This window comes from Mauremys reevesii, linkage group 9 (assembly GCF_016161935.1).
Source record: "Mauremys reevesii isolate NIE-2019 linkage group 9, ASM1616193v1, whole genome shotgun sequence".
NCBI lineage: Eukaryota > Metazoa > Chordata > Testudines > Geoemydidae > Mauremys > Mauremys reevesii.
The window spans coordinates 39,330,332-39,353,537 of record NC_052631.1 but is presented as its reverse complement, the minus strand read 5'-3'; the positions used below and the strand labels follow the sequence as shown (position 1 = coordinate 39,353,537).

The 23,206-nt window shown below is 40.4% G+C and overlaps 1 protein-coding gene across 11 annotated transcripts in view; it reads right to left on the bottom strand.

The window, feature by feature from the left end:
- Window positions 1–315: 315 nt before the first annotated feature.
- The window catches only part of SPSB4 (splA/ryanodine receptor domain and SOCS box containing 4), a 334,027-nt gene continuing 311,136 nt past the window's right edge, over window positions 316–23,206 (bottom strand). For all 11 annotated transcript variants that reach the window (XM_039489652.1, XM_039489653.1, XM_039489649.1 and 8 more), the window contains one exon: window positions 316–1,595. In XM_039489652.1, the coding sequence (XP_039345586.1) occupies window positions 1,468–1,595 (128 nt within the window). In that variant the 3' untranslated portion in view covers window positions 316–1,467. The remainder of the gene's footprint in view (window positions 1,596–23,206) is intronic.

Genomic DNA, 23,206 nt, shown 5'->3' with positions numbered 1-23,206 from the left:
CCCACTCCTTGTCCCGATTTTTCACATGTGCTGTCTTGGTCACTCTATTTGAAGCCTCCCCCTCTGCAAGACATATTGCAATATAGTATGCAACTGATCTCAGTGCTGGCAAGCCCACAGCAACTAGGACATGTCAGCAGCAGGGCATTGGCGCTACTAAGACAGACGAGTCCCTCTCCTTTCTACCCCACCCACTCCACTGCCATAGAAACACTACACAGAAGCAGCAGTGTAAGTGCTACAGAAACTGAACTTCAACTTGGAATGTATTGCTTCTGTTAAGTATATCTAATAGTTAATGAAAGGAGAGACTGGTTTCATTTTGGACAGTAGACTTTATTAGAAATTTTCTCCTTATTCATCAGTAAATTCACATTAAAATATGCTGAAGGCAGTTAAGTCTCAACAGTCAACATCCTGCCATTACAACAACTTCCAGTTTAAAAACTAGATAACTGATCAGGCAGATAACTTGAAACATAAGAAATGCAAATAGAAAGCAGCATCTTTACAAACAGGTTGAGCCTGAAAAATGTATACATCTGGGGGTGCGGGGAAGTAAATCAGTCCTTCCAAGATGAAAACAGTTAAATGAGGACTCCACAGACATTAAACAGATAAATAAACAACATATCACACATACATTAAAAAGAGAGCAGAAGTATTTAGAGTTGGTATAACATAAAAATAATAAATTTGTTCAAATAAAAAAAGTGACAGGCTTCTTAAAAAGTAAATATCCTAAAATTTCAAGATAGTGAACAGCTTTGTTGTTATAAACTATGCAAAACTTTGGAGGAATGAGATTTGGTCTTGAAAACATTGGACTGCATTGACTTTATTACCATATCCGATTTAGTTGATCTTCCACTCTTCAGGAACAACTTTTCTCATGTATCTTTAAATCCAGCAGTGGTGTTCTATATAATGACTTACTTCATATATTTTAGACATCTTAGGTCCTCTAACACATTAAGGGCTAAGTATTCAAGACTCCAGATAAACTGTGATTACTCAGCACTTCTGAACGTCAAATCTTAAGATTTAGACATTATTGTTAACTTAACACACTGTTATTTCTATCACTAGTAACCACATTATTCAAAGGATGCTATTCTGCATAAGGATAACTCTTGGGGGCCAGATTTTCAGCTGGTGTCTACCGGAAGTCAATGGAGCTAAGCCAATAAGTGCCAGCTCAGGATCTGACCGGGAGAATTCAGTCTTAGATACTGTCCTATAGGAAACAGATAATTTGTGAATCTAGATCAAATTGATGTTTTTTGCATACTTTAGTATTCCCCAGTTTGTTCTGCTTCAATTGATTCAGAAAAAAATACATATATTAAAACTTAAATAACACTCAAGTGTCCACCACAAAGATTTCTATTTTGATGTAAACAATAATTTCTGCCATTTGCATTGATTTAGTCCAACGTGAGGCCAGAAAAAGGATTCTAAGACTTCTTATTGATACTGTAAATAATTTTTCAGAGACTGGGGCAAAGGTAGAGATTCTATGTCATGCAGACGATCTCTGCCAAGAGCAAAGCGAATTGATCTTCGGCACAAGTCCATTAAAGGCAGGGGTTCCGCTGAAAAATGGAAGAAAACAATAATATAGGATTAATGTTTTGAAATCAACATTTTATTCATTATTAAAGAAGAAAATGGACATCAACATTTTCAGGAGCAAAAAAAGATGATGCTTGACAAAGGGTAACAATTAGTGGTAAAATTTTCACAAACTTTTACCACTAATTGTTGGTAATTGTTGTATATATTATCACAAAATATATACAAGTGTTACTGATTTATGAAGCAGAAGTGTCAACATTTTATCACATTTTATCACATTACATATATAGTAGAACAAGCATAATGTTTTCAGCTCAGTATTTGACTCTATAAAATATGAGCTAGTAATCCAGCACTATCCCAATAGTTAGAGCAATAGTGTTGTTACACAAGTGTTCAGGATTTCCAATAATAATGCAAGATCTTATAATCTGTTAATAACACATTAGTTTCTGCACAACTAAACTAATAGCTAATAGCTCCTGACCTTTAAATACCAACTCCTTTTCTGTTTTAGGGGTGGTAAGGGGTCTCTTAAGGCTAAATGCATTTCTCAGCAAACCTAGCAGAAAATATGGCCAACAAAGTCCAAAGATGAATCAAATCTCTTTGTCTAGTGTGTCCAGTGGTGAAACTCTTTGAAACAAACATTCTCAGGAAACACTGTTCAAAATATTTTAAAGTTTTTTCATCCCTACCATCACCTCAACCACATTGGATAGGTTATGACTGGTAGCTACTACAGAAAATACACCCCACCCCACAATTCAGCAATGCAGCTAAAACTTTTGCAAATCTGTAATATCTCAAGTTTCTTTTACATACAACTAGGAACATAACTCCTAGGGGACGGAGCTGTTTAATTCATTAACAAGGCTTAGTGATTATGAAATTGGGGGGGGGGGGCATAGATAGCTCACAGATTACAGGACTTGAGGAATAATACAGTAGACACTCCAGACACTACATCCTGATCTGCAGCTTGCTGTTGATCTTACAGGCATCTTCTATTTCATTTAAAAAAGATGACAATGACTGAAGCTCAATGATACTACATGTTCTTGAGTGACCACATGGTGCTAAGACTTTACTATTTTTACAGCCAAAATTTGCAAATAAATGTAAGTAATTAACCAGTCATGGAGTTAATTCAAAACTTTAAAATCTATAAATAAATAAATAAAATTAAATATTTCTCCAGCTTCACATGCTAAATACAGGGGCAGGTGACCAAAGCCCACGGGTAAGTCAAAAACATGGAGACCTGGGAGAGGGTCGGAATCTGGGTGGACTATGGGCTGTTATAGCAGAAATAAAGGAGAGACGAAAATCTAATTAGTATCTTAGATGTCTGTATACTAATGCAAGAAGTATGGGGAATAAGCAGGAAGAACTCAAAATGCTAGTAAATAAACACAACTATGACATAGTTGGTATCACAGAGACTTGGTGGGATAATATGCATGACCGGAATATTGGTACAGAAGGATAAAGGATGCTCAGGAAGGACAGGCAGGCGGAAAAAAAACGGAGGTGGTGTTGCCTTATATATTAAAAATGAATATACTTGGACTGAGGTTGAGATAGAAATAAGAGACAGACTTGTTGAAAGTCTCTGGGTAAGGATAAAAGGGGTAAAAAACAAGGGTGATGTCATGGTAGGGATCTACTACAGACCACCAAACCAGGAAGAAGAGGAGGATGAGCCTTTTTTTAAACAACTAACAAAATCATCTAAAGCACAGAACTTGGTGGTGATGGGGGACTTCAACTACCCAGACACCTGATGGGAAAATAACACAACAGGGCACAGATTATCCAACAAGTTCTTAGAATGTATTGGAGACAATTTTTTATTTCAGAAGGTGGAGAAAAATACTAGGGAGGAGGCTTTTCTAGATTTGATTTTGACAAATAGAAAAGAACTGGATGATAATTTGAAAGTGGAAGGCAATTTGGGTAAAAGTGATCATGAAATGGTAGAGTTCATGATTCTAAGGAATGGTAGGAGGGAGAACAGCACAATAAAGACAGTGGATTTCAAGAAGGCAGACTTTAGCAAACTCAGAAAGTTGGTAGGTAAAATCCAATGGGAAGCAAGTTTAAGGGGAAAAACAATTGAAGACAGTTAGCAGTTTTTCAAAGAGACATTATTAAGGGCACAAAAGCAAACTATCCCACTGCATAGGAAAGATAGGAAGTATGGCAAGAGACCACCCTGGCTTAACAAGGAGATCTTCAATTATCTAAAACTCAAAAGAGAGCTCTACAAAAAGTGGAAACTCGGTCAAATTACAAAGGATGAATATAAACAAACAACACATGTAGGGACAAAATTAGAAAAGCCAAGGCACGAAACGAGATCAAACTAGCTAGGGACATAAAACGAAACAAGAAAACATTCTACAAATACGTTAGAAGCAAGAGGAAGACCAAGGACAGAGTAGGCCCGTTATTCAATGAAGGGGGAAAAACAATAACAGAAAATATGGAAATGGCAGAGGTTCTTAATGACTTCTTTGTTTCAGTTTTCACCAAGAAGGTTGGTGGTGATTGGACGTCTAACATAGTGAATGCCAGTGAAAATGAGGTAGGGTCAGAGTCTAAAATAGGGAAAGAACATGTCAAAAATTACTTAGACAAGTTAGATGTCTTCAAATCACCAGTGCCTGATGAAATGTATCCTAGAATACTCAAGTAGCTGACTGAGGAGATATCTGAGCCATTAGCAATTATCTTTGAAAAATCATGGAAGATGGGAGAGATTCCAGAAGACTGGAAAAGGACATCTATAAAAAGGGAAATAAGGACAACCCAGGGAATCGCAGACCAGTCAGCTTAACTTCTGTGCCCAGAAAGATAATGGAGCAAATAATTAAGCAATCAATTTGAAAACACCTAGACAATAATAAGGTGATAAACAACAGTCAGAATGGATTTGTCAAGAACAACTCATGTCAAACCAACCTGATAGCTTTGTTTGACAGGGTAACAAGCCTTGTGGATAGGGGGGAAAGCAGCAGATGTGGTATATCTTGACTTCAGTAAGGATTTTGATACTGTCCCGCATGATCTTCTCATAAACTAGGGAAATACAACCTAGATGAAGCTACTATAAGATGGGTGCATAACTTGTTGGAAAATTACTCCCAGGGAGTAGTTATCAGTGGCTCACAGTCATGCTGGAAGGGCATAATGAGTGGGGATCCGACAGAGATCGGTTCTGGGTCTGGTTCTGTTCAATATCTTCCTCAATGATTTAGATAATGGCATACAGAGTACACTTATAAAGTTTGCAGACGCTACCAAGCTGGGAGGGGTTGCAAGTGCTTTGGGGGATAGGATTAAAATTCAAAATGATCTGGACAAACTGGAGAAATGGTCTGAAGTAAATAGGATGAAATTCAATAAGGATAAATGCAAAGTACCCCACTTAGGAAGGAACAATCAGTTGCACACATACAAAATGAGAAATGATTGCCTAGGAAGGAGTACTGCAGAAAGGGATCTGGGAGTCACAGTGAATCACAAGCTAAATATGAGTCAACAGTGTAACACTGTTGCAAAAAAAGCAAACAACATTCTGGAATGTATTGTAAGCAAGACATGAAAAGTAATTCTTCTGCTCTGCTCCATGCTGATTAGGCCTCAACTGGAATATTGTGTCCAGTTCTGGGTGCCACATTTCTGGAAAAATGGACAAATTGGAGAAAGCCCAGAGAAGAGCAAAAAAATGATTAATGGTCTAGAAAACATCACCTTTGAGGGAAGAATGAAAAAATTGGGTTTGTTTAGTCTGGAGAGGAGAAGACTGAGAGGGGACATGATAACAGTACATAAAAGGTTGTTACAAGGAGAAAAAATGTTCTTAACCGTGGAGGATAGGACAAGAATCAATGGGCTTAAATTGCAGCAAGGGCGGTTTAGGTTGGACATTAGGGAAAACTTCCTAACTGTCAGAGTGGTTAAGCACTGGAATAAATTGCCTAGGGAGATTGTGGAATCTTCATCATAGGGGATTTTTAAGAGCAGGTTGGAGTGCAGGGGACTGAACTAGATGACCTCTTGAGGTCCCTTCTGGTTCTCTATCTCCTCTCTCACTAAATCCTGCATGGGCTCTAAAAGTTCAATTACTAAATAATAATACGAAAATGCCCTCAAGTGTTTGCAGCAATTGCCAAACTTCAAGTATTAAACATGTTCGTATAACTTGGAATCTGAAATATTTTGTCTCCTCCCTTCAGTCCTACATCAGTTCTGAAACTTACAGATATATTAGGGCAGATTAGGTCTAAAATGTTTTAAAGAAGTTTACTCTAAACTCAAAAAAAAATATTTAAAGAAAAAATAGAAACACATGAAAATTTTCCAGCTGTGCAATGGCCCTAAACTATCAAAAATTATTATTTTTTTTAAAAGCCTCTTAAAGGCTTTTAAAGCAGTTTTAAATGTGGTAAATGTAAAAATGCTCAGAACTACGAATGATGGTAAAAATCACAGATTATAAATCGGCAACATCATGTGGTTCAAAGTATGAGAACTAGCTTTAAGCTGCATATTATAAGATAAGCACTCTGTCTTTCACTAAATTTAGGCCTCATTTGTTGTCCAAACTGTACACTGAATGATGCAGGCATCTTTGTCAAAATAATACTATATAATCATGCAATTAAGGACTGTTAGATTGTTGGGTCTGGCTGAGCAACTTGTGGTGCAACCTTGAGTGTTAGTGTATTATATACAAAAGGTAGTGTAGCGCCCCCTATCCACCTGGTTATCGTCTTTAATTCCAGTCTGCTTACAGGTTTTGATGGGCAGGTCTGGGTTCTTCTGGATCCCGCCACCCACTCAGCAGGGTGTTTCTTCTTTATTTTTCCCTATGAATTTATTTGGCGGTGCCTCCACCCCCACTCGCTCCTTCCGGGCAGGGTCACCAGGGCAGCTTGGGAGGAAAATTCTAACCACAGGGTAACCCCCACTTACTTGCCAGATAGTTGGAGACTCCAAAGAAATAACACAAACACATACAATATATTCAACACAGTAATTATATTAAACAGGAGACAAATATAACAGGATAAAACACTATTCTTAGGGTCACTGGTGCCCACACGGATAATACCTGTGGCTTCCCCAGTCATGTGACCAGATGTAGCAAATGTAAGATCAGTGTCCCGTTGGTATGTGTACTTTGTTGGGGCCCTTGATGACCTATGACTACAATATCTTCTCCGCAGTGGTGCACTCACAAACTCCATGAATGATCCTCAGGTTCAGAGATGACTCTGGACCCCTCGGTCACTACAGAGGGGATGATCTCTGCTAGCAGGAATCCTCTTCAGGCAGACTTCTGTTTCCAGGATTTCCCCTCACCACAAAGGGGTGCAGGGCTCAAGGTGCAGATTACACAACTATACTAAGATCCAAACTGTAGTCTCCTACCCCAGAGTCCAGATACACTCACAGTAGGCAACAGCCCTGGACTAGCAGGCAGAGCAGAGCTGACCATGTGATGACTGGTCTCACTAGGGAGCTGGAGGGCTAACTCAGCCTGGCTGGGGAAGTTTCCCATAAAAACTCTACAAACTTGGAGTCATCAGTGGAGGTGGGGAAAGCCCAGCTGAGGGATCTTGCTTTCAGGTCACCAGAGGCCAGTTTTCAGGGGGAACCCTGCATGCAGGCCTGGGACTCACCAGCTCCCCATACAGCCAGTCCTGCCCTGACCCTGGCTGGCTCCAGACTATCTAAAAAAAATGGCTTCTCCCCTTTCCTGAGCTCCCTGGGAAGGACATCTCAGTCCCTATTGGTTGCTGGGCAGACTCTAAGTCTGCCTTGGCTTGTCTCCCCTCCCCCACGACCAGGGACAGTGTGCCTCTCCCTGAGCTGCCAGCAGACAGAGCCCCAGGACTCTAGGTAATCTCCTTGGGGTTACAGTAGTATATAGCTTATCTTTGCATGCCCATGATCCAGAGCCAAGTTTCCAGCTGTAAATCAGGGCAGATGTCGGGCAGCTCTAACATACGACAGCTGCCAATATCCCAAAGAAGCCAAAAGGGCAGCCAGGATCTTGCAGGGCATAAGAAAGTGCCATTTCTGGCATTCTTCCTGCACCCATGCCTCCTATATTGGCATCACAGAAGGAAATGGTGTAGGAACCTGATTCCCGAACCACTGAAGTGCTAGAGCTGTTCAAAACAACTACCAATAACTGTTTATAATAACAAAAGGATTTCCTCCACACCATTCTTTTCATATTCAAGACATGACTACAGTTTTTCATGAAATTTACTTAAAAAAATCACCGGGGGGCAAGGAGTAAACATAGAAACTTCAGTCAGAAAGGTAATAGCTAAGCAACATAGTCTCTTGCTTGACAACCCTTAACTGTGTGTTGCTACGTGCTCCACCTATAAAATACACAGACCTTCCACACCCAAAATATTTGGAACACTAACATTCAAGATTTTAAAAATAACATTTCAGTTTGCACTATACAGACCTTTGAGGTGGTACAAATAATACTAAACAGTGACTCTTCAAATTCTGCAGGAGACAGCAGGAGAGTGGTATTCTGAATATTTGAGAACTCAGCTATGAAAATCAGTTTTACTCTTAGAACATTCAGCATTTGTCCCTGAAAAGAGAACAGTGTTACTCCAAGCAAGGGTGGCTCCAGGCTTCAGCATGCCACACGCGTGCTTGGGGCGGCAAGCCGCGGGGGGCGCTCTGCCGGCGCCACGAGGGTGGAAGGCAGGCTGCCTTCGGCAGCTTGCCTGCGGAGGGTCCGCTGGTCCCGTGGCTTCGGAGGACCTCCCGAAGGCAGCCTGCCTGCCATGCTTGGGGCAAAATGCCTAGAGCCGCCCCGACTCCAAGAGTAGGAACTAATTATGATTCCCCCACAACACTGTGTACTTAATTAGAGTGCTGTGGTAGCTAGAATAAAATACATTTGTAGGCCTACCATTTAATCACTAATTTTCCATTTTTGTTTATAACTTTTGTGTGTATTTTCTGCATTTGAAGTGGCCAACTGTGGTAGTGAGCTTGGAAGAATACAAGCCCTCAAAGCAGAATCTCTGTGGGCATCGGTTGTACTGAAGACTTATGAATTCTAGTAATATCCCATCAATTTAAAAAAATGAATTGCTAAGCTGAAATATAAAATTGGAAAGAAAACATGATTCACAAGAATAGCTCTTTCAGTTTCTTAGGCTGGTTAGGAATTTAATACAAAGTGAGATATTTGCAATGTGGCAAATTTTGCACAGGAAACCTAAGGTTTCCTTCCAAGCGCCAGCAGCTTATTCCAGTAATGTATGACGGTGAGCCTGCTTCCAAAGCTCTGTCATGTTTCTAAATGTGTTTTTGGGCATCTTCTCCTCATATTAAGGTTTATTATGAAAGCTCTCCACTTCAGCATCATTTCAGCAGCTGCCAGATGGGGGAAAACTGTATTTTTCAGTAAGACAGAGCACTTGTCCCTTTTCTTTCTGTCTTCTCAGTTCCATGTCACAGCTCAAATTAGATGGCCCCAATTTTGCATCAGCATTCAAAAAGGAGACTTTAATTTAATGATGCCACAAAGTAAAATAAATAAAAATAAGATATTCCTTTCACTCTTCCTCCCAAACAGTAAGTGTATCTAAAATACACTCATCCTAGGCAATAAAACCTACAAGTCAGTTTATAAGCCTTTCCTTCAGTCCAGGCCGCAGGGACCCCCATGAGAATGCTCCAGCTCCAGCCCCGTGCCGCGTCCAGGAGCAGCCCTGGACAGAACTAAAGTGACATGGCTCCAGCGGGGCCTGAGCTTCTCCCCCCTCAGAGCCGCGTGGTAAGGGGGTGGGCCTGCAAGCTCCAGTCTCGCTGGAGCCATGCCGCTGCAGTGCTGTCCAGGGGCCAGGGCAGCTCCTGGACACGGCGCGCTGAGGCTCCGAGAGAGGGGAGAGGCAGGGGTAACCCAGGAGCGGCCCTGGACAAAGCTAAAGTGGCGTGGCTCTGGCGAGGCCTGAGCTCCTCCCCGCTTGGAGCCACGTGGTAAGGGGGCGAGGCCTGAGCTCCTCCCCGCTTGGAGCCGCGTGGTAAGGGGGTGGGGCTGTGAGCTCCAGGTCTAGTGGCGGGAGCTCAGGCCCTGCTGGAGTCAGGCCGCTGCAGCTTTGTTCAGAGCTGCTCCTGGACGCAGCACTCTGAGGCTCCGGGAGAGGGGGTAGGTGGGGATAAGCAGCATGGCAGGGGGCCGGGGTGGATAAGGGGCAGGAGTCCTGGGGACAGTCAGGGGACAGGGAGGGGCAGAGGTTCTGGGGGGGCAGTCAGGGGACAGGGAATGGGGGGTTGGATCGTGGGCATTCCCAGGGGTCTGTCTCGACTCAGTGTGTGTGGGGGGGGTTAGGGGTCGGGGCAGTCAGGGAACAAGGGGAGTTGGTGAGGGGAGGGTGGGTGAGAGGACAAGGAGCAGATGGGTTGGGGATTCTGAGGGGGGCAGTCGGGGGGCAGGAAGTGGATGGGGGTTGGATAGGGGACAGGGACAGGCTGTTTGGGGAGGCACAGCCTTCCCTACCCTAAAGCTAATTCAGCAGTTTGAAGCTTGCAGACAGCTATTTAACACAAAGAGCCAAGCTGTTATCTTTTCCATGGGGGAGGGATCACATGAGAAGAGCAATATCCTACACCACCTACCTCCTTCCCAACCCTACCAAGGGAGACTCCCCCACTCCCCTGCATTCCCCGAGGTTCCAGAGGGGTTAATTCAGTGGTTCTCAAACTTTTGTACTGGTGACCCCTTTCACATAGCAAACCTCTGTGTGTGACCCCCCTCCCTTATAAATTAAAAACAGTTTTTTATATATTTAACACTATTATAAATGCTGGAGGCAAAGCAGGGTTTGAGGTGGAGGCTGACAGCTCGCGACCCTCAGTAATAACCTCGTGACCCCTGAGGGGTCCTGACCCCCAGTTTGTGAATCCCTGTGTTAATTTAATTTTAGCACCCTGTGTCCATTCACATGCATGTGCTATTTTGAGCATTTCAGTTTTCACAACATAGGCTTATCCCAGATTCTGGAACAAGCTCAAATGCTCAGGTCGTGGAGTATGTACATAAACTATACTAAAGACAAACCCACAGTAACCATCTCCAGTTTGTGAGGGACCCCGTGGAGCCAGTCTCTAGGAAACAGATACATTCATGGAAGTCCATTAATGGCTATTAGCCAGGATGTGTAAGGAATGGTGTCCCTAGCCTCTGTTTGTCAGAGGGTGGAGATGGATGGCAGGAGAGAAATCACTTGATCATTACCTGTTAGGTTTGCTCCCTCTGGGGCACTTGGCATTGGCCACTGTCAGTAGACAGGATACTAGGCTAGATGGACCTTTGGTCTGATCCAGTATGGCCATTCTTATGTTCTAAGCTAAATGAACCCAAAGTTATGGAGATAGATATGAGTCAAGGAAGCCAGCAGAGTATCAGAAACCTGGAAAAATCTCTGACTAGATGGGCTCATGCATTGGGTCACAACCTGAGGTGGTTCAAAAGTTTTGGATTTTTTTTAAGCAGAATTTTTTCATTGTTTCTTTAAACAAACACAGCAAGCAGCAAATATTTGGCCACACACTTCTGAAACCCCAAACCATGTTCAGACTAATTTCAGCTTTTCAATTAAAAAAACCACAAGAAATTTTGAAGGAAAGCAGACATTGTCCGTGATTTTTTTCTGCTTTTTAAAAAACCCCTAGTTTTTAATCCAAAAAAAGTTTTGACAGAAAATATTTGTCCAACCCTTTTAATGAGCTTTAGTGCCTTTTAGCACTAGCTGATGCTGAGAACCAGTGATACCTTGTAAAGGTGACTTGAAAAGAAGTTTTCTCAAAACTGGGTTTGTGCCGAGATGCGGAAGGTTTTTAAATGTTTATTTTTCCCAGGGCTGCCCAGGGGAGCAGGGGAGAAGGGGGGCAAGTGGGGCAATTTGCCTCAGGCCCCGCAGCGGCCCCCACGAGAATATAGTATTCTATAGTATTGCAACTTTTTTATGGAAGGGGCCCCTGAAATTGCTTTGCCCCAGGCCCCCCTGAATCCTCTGGGCGGCCCTGCTTCAATCATCTCATTACAGACTGCTGTAAGTGACACAAGTGACACATCAAGATAATAAAAAAAGGTAATAATTGGAGATATACCAATCTCCTAGAGCTGGAAGGGACCTTGAAAGGTCATTGAGTCCAGCCCCCTGCCTTCACTAGCAGGACCAATTTTTGCCCCAGATCCCTAAGTGGCCCCCTCAAAGATTGAACTCACAACCCTGGGTTTAACAGGCCAATGCTCAAACCACTGAGCTATCCCTTCCCCATCAAAGATAGGGGACAGTAATCGTTATGCCACTCATTCAGTGCTCTAGACTTGTACACACAAGTGGGGAAGATATCATCCTTGTTCAAACTGTAATTTAATGTGATGTGACAACAGGTACAAGGCTATCACACATACAGATGCTTATTTAACACCTCTTCTCACATCACATGTATATACACAGTGGAGATTGACAAGCTTATTTATTCTTGGCAACTTGTAGTCAATTAACTCTTTGGCACAGTAATAGGAATTCCTTATCCCAACAAACATGCTTTAAGAATGAAGACTGCACTCCTGAGCCATAGAACACTAAAAAATACTACTATTCACAGAAGTTCTGGGTGACACCTGAAAAAGTGAACTACATTTAGTATGTGCAATTAACGTGTCAAATGAAACAATTTATTTGATGAAGAATTTTGCAAGATGTAATAATGTGAAATGTTTCTTGAACAACACAATGTGTCTACTCTTGTAAAACTTTGTGTTAGTAAGAAGTAACCATTCATCTATGAAGGGCCTTTTTATTTTAAGCTGCAATTTTCAACCTGGCCTCAGAAGTCAACACAAAATTAAAGCTGGCTGAAAAATTGGATTTTTCATATAAAAATTAGAAACTTTTCAACAGGTCTACTCAGAAGAGAGAAAGGAAATAGCTCAATGCAATACTAATGAAAGTTTGATGCACAAAGTCTGGAAAAATAGGAAAATATCTGGTGCCCTTGTTCAGATCTTAGCTTTTTTACATAGATTTCTGAACTGTTGCTTTCAAAACCTGATGCATGTAATTAATGCCTCCTCTCGCCCCAGTCCTGCTAAATACCTGTCAGCATCCCTCAGGTTTCTGTCCTCGTCCTCTTCTCCCTCCTCAAATGGCATCATGATTAACCTCCACCTTTATATGGATGATGTCAAAATACACCCTTTATGCCAAATGTTTTGACCTCAGTCCATTCACACTTTTTTTTGGTAAAGCTGTCAGGCTATCATAAAGGGAAAAAAAAAAGGGGGGGGAAGGGTACACACCCAATTTTTAATTATATTTGCAAGTCACCTTTAAAAATAAATTTATGGCCAGAAGGTACTATTAGATCATCAGTCTGACCTAACTGTATATCATATGCGATTAAATTGTACCTAGTTACTCCTGTATTGAGCCCAATAACTTGGGTTTGAGTAACGCAAATCTTCCAGAAAAGAATCCCATCTTGATTTGAGGACATCAAAAGATGGAGAATCCATCATTTCCCTTAGTAGTTTGTTCCAATGGTTAATTACCCTCACTGTTACAACTTTGTGCCTTATTTCTAATTTGAATTTGTCAGGCTTAAGCTTCCAGCCACTGGTTCTTATGTCTTTCTCCACTATATTAAAGAGCCCATTAATATCAGTATTTTTGCCCCATGCACTGTAATCAAGTCACCTCAGTCTTCTTTTTGATAAGCCAAACAGACTAAGTTTTTTAAGTCTCTCACTGTCAGGCATTTTCTCCAGCCTGCAAATCCTTTTTGTGGCTTTTTTCTGTACCCTGTCCAATTTTTCAACATCCTTTTTGAAGTATGGACAACAGAAGTTGCCACTATATCCCAGTATCAGTCTTACCAATATTATACGCAGAAGTAAAAATCACCTCCCTACTCCTGCTCACTATTCCTAACCTTCTTGCCACAGCATCATATTGGGAGCTCATGTTCAGTTGCTTGCGCCCTATGACCCCTAAAATCCTTTTCTGAGAAACTGCTTTCCAGGAAACATTTCCCCATTCTGTAGGTATGTTCTGCATTCTTTATTCCTGTACATACAACTTTGCATTTGGTTTTATGCAAACACTTTGTTCACACACATTTCAACTACCACTCAACTATAAAATTAAATATATGTAGACAAGAAAGAAGCATCCATCTTAACCCTTCCTTCTCATGATTAACTACTGTTTTACTTCCACACAGCCATATAGCACCAAATTATTCTGCCAGTTACACTGGTACAACCCCACTGAAACAATTAGAGCTGCGCTGCACTGATGTAATTGAGGGGGAAATGTGGCCCACTGCATTCTTTAAATTGCCTGTTAAGGCAGTGCAGTTTCTCCATTATATTCTAACGAAAGGAAATTGCAAATACATTTTTAAAGAATGCAGATTATGATCAGTCATAAAAACAAAATATGACTCTACCAACTAACAGGACTCAGATGTTAGCAGTGTGTGCCAGGACAAGGGCAGTCAAATATTTTTTCTGCAGAAGTAATTAAGCTATGTAGTAACCAAGTCTACCTTCTTTCTAACATAGAATATTACAACACTACATTTTTATACAATTTGGGTGTTTTAGAAGAATTTTATCTGTGTCAATGTTCATCCAGTTTAAACAAAACACCAGTGTCAATGTTTCTTCTACACATACTTTTGCACATCTGACCTTGGTTCTTTAAAGTGTTTTGCTCCTAGTATTCTATTCTAGTATCTCCTTCCTAATACATGTTGTCTTCAAAAGTCACGAAGTGTAACCCATTCAACTCTTGTAACATGAACTTAACTCTGTTACTGCTTAGAACACACACGCATACTCCTGCATCCCTACCCCATCCCATGCTCCCCCACCTGTCTCTTCACATACAAGCAGCTGGGAGCTATTGTATTTTCTTCTTGAAAAGACTAATGGGTGACAGATGCCAAGACCTTGTTATAGCTAAAACTGATAAAATAGTCACTTTAATGTCTCTAGCATTTATCTTCCAGGGAAGATAAAGTTTAATATGGTACTATGCCATTACCTTATCTTTTGGCGGAGGAAAAATTTAAAAACTAATAATTTAATCCTGATTTCACTTTTAAATGGTGTAGTATTTAAAGGCACTACTAAGTTGAAGAAAACAGCAGTGAATCAACAGTCTCCACAGTAAAGACATTCTTACCCATGTGCATTACTTTAGAGAGAGGAAGACAGTTGAAAAGCAGACGAGAGAAATACAAACCCTAAAGCTAGCTGCATATCATTAGCACTTTTTAGAAAGTGTGTGTCATTTTGAGACTAAGAGCCTGACCCTTCAATCTCCTTCTTGACATTTTCCTTGCTCACACTAGTAGTTTCATGAGGAAGGAGTTTTAGGAATGGACCCTAAGATTTTAGACCCCAATTCAGGAAAGCATCCCTATCAGGAAAGCACTTAAGCATGTGTTTAAACTGAAATCATTGGACAATACACATGGTTAAAGATTTGAAGTCATTGGACTTAAGCACCGGCTTATGTCCTTTCATACATTAGGGTCTCAGTTGCCCACAGCCAGATGCCCATTATAAGGAAGCTATCCACACTGTCAGGTTGAGGCAGAATACGTTGTAACAGACAAGACAATTGTGATGTGTCCACAATACAGTAATTTAACTCAATGGATCATCTACAGTTTGGGGGAAGGCTGTACATTTAACAATATAATTACACTATGCTTTGCGGTAGCAATTTCCTTCCAAGGACTAAAGTTACTTTACAAATATTAATTCAGTCCTAACACCCCTGTATTTTAGGGAAGCAGTATCATAGAAACTTAGGGTTGGAAGAGACCTCAGGAGGTCATCTAGTCCAACCCCCTGCTCAAAGCAGGACCAATCCCCAACTAAATCATCCCAGCCAGGGCTTTGTCAAGCCGGGCCTTAAAAACCTCTAAGGATGGAGATTCTAAAACCTCCATAGGTAACCCATTCCAGTGTTTCACCATCCTCCTAGTGAAATAGTGTTTCCTAATATCCAACCTAGACTTCCCACACTGCAACTTGCACAGGGTCACACAAGGAAGTCTGTGGTAGACCCATAAACCAAGGCTCCTGAACTGTGCCCTGTGGCCTACCAGTGATGCAAATAGCATTTGCTGGTCATCCATAGGGAACTGGATGGTCAAATGGTGAGGCTCCCCTTGTTTCCAGATAAGAGAAACAAAACAGTGTAGACCAGCCTTAAGTATTATCTAGACCATCCTTGACAGGTGTTTGTCTAACCTGTTCTTAAAAACTTCCAATGATAGAGATTCCACAACTTCCCTAAGTAATTCGTTCTAATGCTTAGGAAAAACTTCCTAGCCGTAAAGTAGTTAACATCTAACTTAAGCCTCCCCTGCTGCAATTTAAATAGTGAAAGAGAACAATTTATCACCCTTCCTAATGCAGGGCAACAGAAGAAAGACATTAAAAATTATATATTTTTCAATTGAATTATTATAAACAAACCCTAAATGCATTTGCTATTCCAAGGGACCCAATGGACTTTTGAGGTAACTGTTATTGTATTAAATACTAAACCAGTACAGTATCTTAGCCCCTCATGACTATCCGCCACTGAGAGCCACCTAAATTAAAGCAGATAAGGATGAATTATTTTAGAAGGTCAGTTGCCTCAAAAGGCTAAGTGGGTTCTCAGTGCAACTTACAAGCAGCAGCAAAATATATCATGTACATATATGATCCCCAGCAGGATGATGGGGAAAGAGGAAAGACTTGGAAAGGTTTTGTTTTCTGATGGAAAGATTTTAGTTTAGTTGTGTTTCTCTCATTATTAACTTTTGAATATTATCACAAGGCTATATTTGGTGCCGTTAATGTGCTATTGGACATGATATAAAGTTGAGTAGAGACATTTTGTTGCAGGAAACCTCAGTGCTTGATAGTTTCAAACATGAGCCAAAAAATCTTACCGCGTTATAGATGAAAACACGTTATATCGAACTTGATTTGATCTGCCGGAGCGCGCAGCACCGCCCCCACCCCCCCGGGCACTGCTTTACCACGTTATATCGGGTAATGTTATATCAGGGTAGAGGTGTATATAACAGTGAGAAGGCAGAACACCGCTAAACTTTTTAAATATATGAAACAGCATATGAAGATTTATTGGGCTTTCCAAACAACCTTACAGGCAATGTGCTGGTGAAATAGTTTAGGAAAGAGCTGTTGGTCTCCGTTCCAGAGACAGGGAGGAAGAGACAATATGCTAATAGAACTGGGGACCAAGCCTACAGCTTTAATAAAAGATAGACATAATTACACAGAGAAAGTGACCCAGTGATCATATTTAGGTAAAGCCTATATAGCAGGGGTTGGCAACCTTTCAGAAGTGGTGTGCCGAGTCTTCATTTATTCACTCTGATTTAAGGTTTCACGTGCCAGTCATACATTTGAATGTTTTTAGAAGGTCTCTTTCTATAAGTCTGTAATATATAACTAAACTATTGTTGTATGTAAAGTAAATAAGGTTTTTTAAATGTTTAAGAAGTTTCATTTAAAATTAAATTAAAATGCAGAGTCCCCCAGACCAGTGGCCAGGACCCAGGCAGTGTGAGTACCACTGAAAATTAGCTCATGTGCCGCCTTCGGCACACGTGCCATAGGTTGCCTACTCCTGCTATATAGTCTCTGAACTTGAGGCAGCTGAGTTTGAAGAACATACATAAACTAGTAGACCAATACACCAGGGAAGAGTTTCATATTGCAATATTTGTTCAGAGAAACAGAAATAGAATTTGCACATTTTATGCACAAATTATTGATCTAAAAATTCACTATAATCCAATTTCACAGGAATGGTACAAAAGTGGGAACCTGCATTTCAGATGTTCTACTTTATTTTTTTGAAAGGAATGCTTGGTTGCTTATTTGTCAGAGTTCTTGAAGAAAAAATAACTGAAGAGTGAAATGTACTTTTCCGGTATAGCCGTACTTATCTGCAGCAGCACAGAAGCCCTGGTGGCTTACAGCATGAAAGACTATTAAAATTTGTATTAAACTTCAGTTTCCTTTGATCTATTAAAGTTCAAGACAACTTTTAGTTCTGACAAACAAATTCTCCTGTATCTCAGGGGATCAATTTTGCCAAGCATTCTATCCTCATAAAATAAAGTCAGGTTATTTCATGTTTCCTCAAAGGTTCAACACACGTAATGCTAAATGCAGAAGTTGTAGTACCTTATCATTCAAGTTCTCCCTTGTGGCAGGACTTTTAAGACTATGTGGAGTTGACTTTTCTGAGCAGTCACGCAGAACTTTTAGTTGGTTTTAGAAGGATCTTATGAGATTTAAACATGGTTGCAATTTGCTATAACAGGGGTCGGCAACCTACGGCATGCATGCCAAAGGTTTTTTTTGATGGTCCCACTCAGCACCCGCTGCTGGCCTGGGGGAAGGAACCCCAGGCTGGCAGCAGGCTGAGACCCCAGCTGGCAGGAGCCAGTGGCTGGAACTCCAGAGCGGTGGTGGGATGAGCTGCTCAGTTGCTGCTCTGGGGTTCCGGCTGCTGGCCCCTTGCCAGCCGGGGTCCCCGCCACAACCCCATTCACCTTGCTTCCCGTTGGAGTTCCAGCGCAGGCCCCCTGACAGACAGGGTCCAGGTCTCCGGCCCTGCTCAGCCCTACCAGCCGCCAACTCCACTCACCTCAGCTGCTGATCTGGGGTTCCAGCTGCTGACCTCCTTCCAGCCAGTTAACAACTGATCACTCAGAAGCCTATGTGCAGCTTAAAGTATCCAAATACGTGCCAGACATTGGAAAACTCAGCAAGGGCAAGGATCACACTAAACTGATAAGATCTGCATTTAAATTTAATTTTAAATAAAGCTTCTGAAACATTTTGAAAACCTTGTTTACTTTACATATAACAGTAGTTTGGTTATATAATATATAGATTTATAGAGAGACTTTCTAAAAATGTTAAAATGTATTACTGGCATGCGAAGCCTTAAATTAGAGTATAAATGAAGACTCGGCGCACCACTTCTGAAAGGTTGCTGACCCCTGTGCTATAACATAGACAGACAAGTGGTATGAAATGTAGACAACTGGTAGGTAGATGGGACGAAAGGAGGATAGGTTGTTTATTTGGTTTTTAAAAGAAATTTTCAGAACAGTTTTTAGAAATCACTCTTTCAGTATCTCCATTCCTTGAAGGGAGCCAGCGAGGACTGCCTTCTTAATTATACAGCATTATGCTTCTCAACAGGAGGCCGACTCTCATGAGACAGAGGAACAATGAGAAAATTCAGGTCAAAATTATAAGTGTTTCGAAGTTGGTTTAAAGGTCATTCTATTTTTTTAAACCAATCATTAAGTTAAACAATTAAAAACAATTAAAAAACCATTTACCTTAGCCATTTTCCAGGTAAACGCTGCTCATTTTGTTATATCACCCTTCCACCATGCCCCATTCCATATGTCTGTTTTGTCATTCTGACACCTAAATTGTGACTATCTCTGGGGCAGGGACTGTCATCTTTGTCTGTTCAGGGCATAGCATAATAAGGACCTGATTTTTCACTCAAGTTCTTAAGTGCTACCATACTAGAAATAAATAATAAATATCTACCCAAGCACCCAGGCTTCTATTGCTTATAACCCAAATGTTTTCAGCCCTAATCTGCCCCATAAAACTGTCATCATGATAGTTTTCTGAATGAGTGTTAATTATTCTTTATTATATTTCCATGTTTTAGTCATTTACTCGGCTTTGTAATTAGATTTAGTGATTAAAGTATCTTTTATAGTACACTGCAGTTTTCCTTTTAGTGCCAAACTGGTAGAAAAATGGAACTCTCAGACCATCCTGATTAAATTTAGATATACAGTGCTGAACTGTTTAGAATGGTAAACATTGTGTCCATGTTTCTTGTATCATTCTGTTGTACATTTTCTTAATTATTTAAATTTAAATTACCTAAAGGCTCCAGATACCCTCAAACCAAGTGAAAAACTGGGAGCAGCCTAAGATTTAAAATTAAAACATGCTTGTAAATAAACTAATGCTCTCCAGGGGAGATTTGCAAACAACAAGCTTGATTCGTCACTTCATTATTCCAGTTTTGATTTCAATTGAATTTCATTGGCATAGGACTGGAGTAATGCATTAATAAATCAGTCACAATAACTAAAGGGATCAAAATTATTATAAATACTATTTGTATTTGCATGTCTTCACAGTGTTTATTGCTCTCAAATACCATCATCTTTATTAGCAAGTAATTTAGTATTTGCCACAAACAGAGTTACTTTAATACTAAATTAAGGATTTCTTGTTGAGTAGGAAAACACAACCTATGCTTACTGGGAAATGTTCATAAAGCATTCTATTTAGCAATACATCTGCTTGCATATTATAGGCAGCACTGGTATTACAGCTTTTAGTCAAGGTTGCCCAAATCATCCAATTATAAGTTCCTGTTTTCAGTTGCTTATAACTATGCCAAATTAACAGTTTAGACTGAGATTTCACATGCTGGATATATGCCTTGGGCTCATTTTGGGGGGAAATTTTCAGCAAAAACAGTTCAGCCATTTCCTAGAGAGAGATTAGGAAAAAGAAAATCTTACAAACATCTTTTTTTAGAAGCTCTAGCGCCTCAGTGCTTAGGATCAGGGACGTGCTGTCACAGATGTCTGTCAGGGATATGCCTTTTGCTATTTAGGATGAAAAAGAGCAAAGAGCAAGCTGCAAGTTGCAACTCAGGACTGTCCAATGGGACTTTCCATTCAATTGCTGCTTCTGGCTGCTGTGAGTTGGGGTGAGTACTGGAACTAAGAGCAAGAAGCCTGTTTCTCCTGTATTCTTAGTGTTGTCCCTGCTGAAACCCAGGAAGTATGGAGAATGATGTAGCCTGACTTAAATGCAGAAGAGAGAAGAGCTAGACTGGGTGTAGGAGACTGACCTGGCTGAGCAGGGCTGTGATTCTGCTCAGTACAGAAGGGGAGACTGTCAGTGGCCAATTACAGCTCCTTGATTCTACAGAGTGGACTTGTATCTGGAGGCAAGTAACCTGGTTACAGTGATTCCCACAGGCCGTAAGCCACCTGAGTATGGCTGGAGCACGGCACTATGCTCCATCTCTTCCCCATATTGCCTGTTCTGGGGCTGAATGGGCTTGCAGTGCAGAGGCTAGGTATGGTAGCTTGCACCTTTAAGAGACCTTCATTCCACCATGGGAATTCTCAGTGGGCCAGATCTGGCTGCTTTATGTCGGACTGCACAAAAGGGCCATAACGCAAACAGGAATCTGGCCTCTGATGAGCTTGGCCAGCTACAGCTATTCTAGTGATTTCCATAAGCACTGTGTGCCTCTGATCAAGGTGTTAGCAATGGTAGAGGACTGATATGTTTTAGCCTGAGACTTTTTTCTAAGGGTGGAATAATGTCTTCTTACTGGTCATCCATCCCTGTATTTCTGAACATCTTCTCCACAGAAAAGAGGTTTGATGCAGAATGAGCAGGAAAAAAAGTATAGCTGAGTTGTTACAGTGCACTTTCACTCTAAAATACTACCATGGGGTCTGAATTTATTGTGTCTCACCGATTCATTACCAAATGTGCTCAGTCTACAAAAGACTTTTATTCCAGCTGGCTAATGAGGTTGCACAGGTGTAAATGAAAGCATCCTTTGGTCTGCAAAAACTTTATTACTGGCAATGATGTACAAGCAGGAAAGAATCCAGCTTTATTTCAGATCCCAAAGTGAGTTTGCAGGACTGGCAATTAGAAAAGCATTACTAAGTGTGAGACGTTACATTACTTGTAAATTGATCAAATTTTACCATTCCATTAGTATGTCTATGTACTTACATGTCCCTTCACTGCTGTAGTATCTGATCTGGAATCAGTGAGAAATACACACACACACACACACACACACACACACACACACGGAACAATCATATTTGTATGGTCAGTTTTCAGAGTACAACAAAATAAGGCCTGTTTTCATCCAAATATCCTTAGTATTAAGGATAAAGGGAAGAGAATCAGAGAATATGCACTATTTAATAGAATAGTTTCTAAAAAACATGTTTTTCATATTTTGCTAAGAGGCATCAGCAAGTAACTAAGTAATTAAACTATGATAAGAAATCCTGCTATCTTTAAAAATATTGTAAAAGACTAAAATAATGCATTTATTCTACCATCAGCTGCAAGTGCAAGACGAATAAGAGAAAACGTATCAAGGGGAAAAAGCAACAACACTAATGTCAACAAATTTCAATGTCTACCAATAGAGTATACTATAGTTAGCTTTGGTGTTAGTGTGACACTTATTTATTATTTGTATTGGTAGTGCCTAGGAGCTCAAGTCATGGCTCAGGACTACACTATGCTAGGTGCTCTACAAACACAGAACAAAAATGACTCCTGCTCCAAAGATTTTAAAATCTAAGAACACTGGTTTGTGTTGATCAATTACTAACACTAAGTAAGTAGCATTCCAAGATTTCACAGCTATCTATCTCTGCCCATAACCCCGAGCTATCCAACTGAAGTGTGTCTATATCACTTTCAGGAGATGAAAAAGAAACTTAAAATGTAAAACTATTTATTTAACACAGTACAAGCACAATACAAAACTGGCACAATATTCACTATCATGAATAAAGATTATATTTAAAATAATATTTTCTTCTGAAACCAAATACATCTCACAGGGCCATACCTCTCAACCTTTCCAGAAGAAAAAATTATTGTAATATGGAACATCAAAGGGGTTGAAGACGGGGGGAAATTTCAAAGGTTTTTTTTGTGCGCATGCCAGTCCCACTGTGCAGAGATCTATAAGTCAAAACACCCTAAATATCCTATTTTATGTTTGAACAACATGAATTAAATAGATAAAAGATCATTTAATTCTTGCAGTTTTTAGTTTCCTATCTGCTTAGACTATGGAAAACGCTTTAATTAATAGCAGAGGACCATTCTTGTTTTTAGCATTCCATTGTTCTGCACCTTGTTCAAATATAAATTACTTACTTAGGTATTATGAAATATGCAACACATGCATTAAAGGCAATGGTAAAAGGTTTTTCAGCTCCAGAGAAAAAATCCATTGATATCCAGGCACTAGTATGCACACAGATCAAGATTTTCAAAACCTGGTGCTTAAATTGAAGTTTTTAAGGTTGTAGTTATTCTTTGAAATAAGTGACTTGGATAGTTATTTATTTATTTATTGCCTCCATTTAGTAGCCTAAATTTTTACTCCTACTTTTTAAAATGTTGGGCAACACTACACTCTAATCACACCCTGCATTTTGTTGTCAACTGCAATTTTTTCAAGGAGCATAAAGGAGTTAGGTGACCATCTCCCACTGAATTTCAATAGGGTTTGGGCACCAAACTCCCTAATACTCTTTGGGCATCAAACTTTGTATTATATTGAAGAAAAATTATGATACACAAAGTGAGAAATAAAAAGGAACAAAAGAAACTTACATACACAGTTTTATCTCTAAGTGTCTCTTTGTCCACCTTTTCCAATGTTTTCTATAA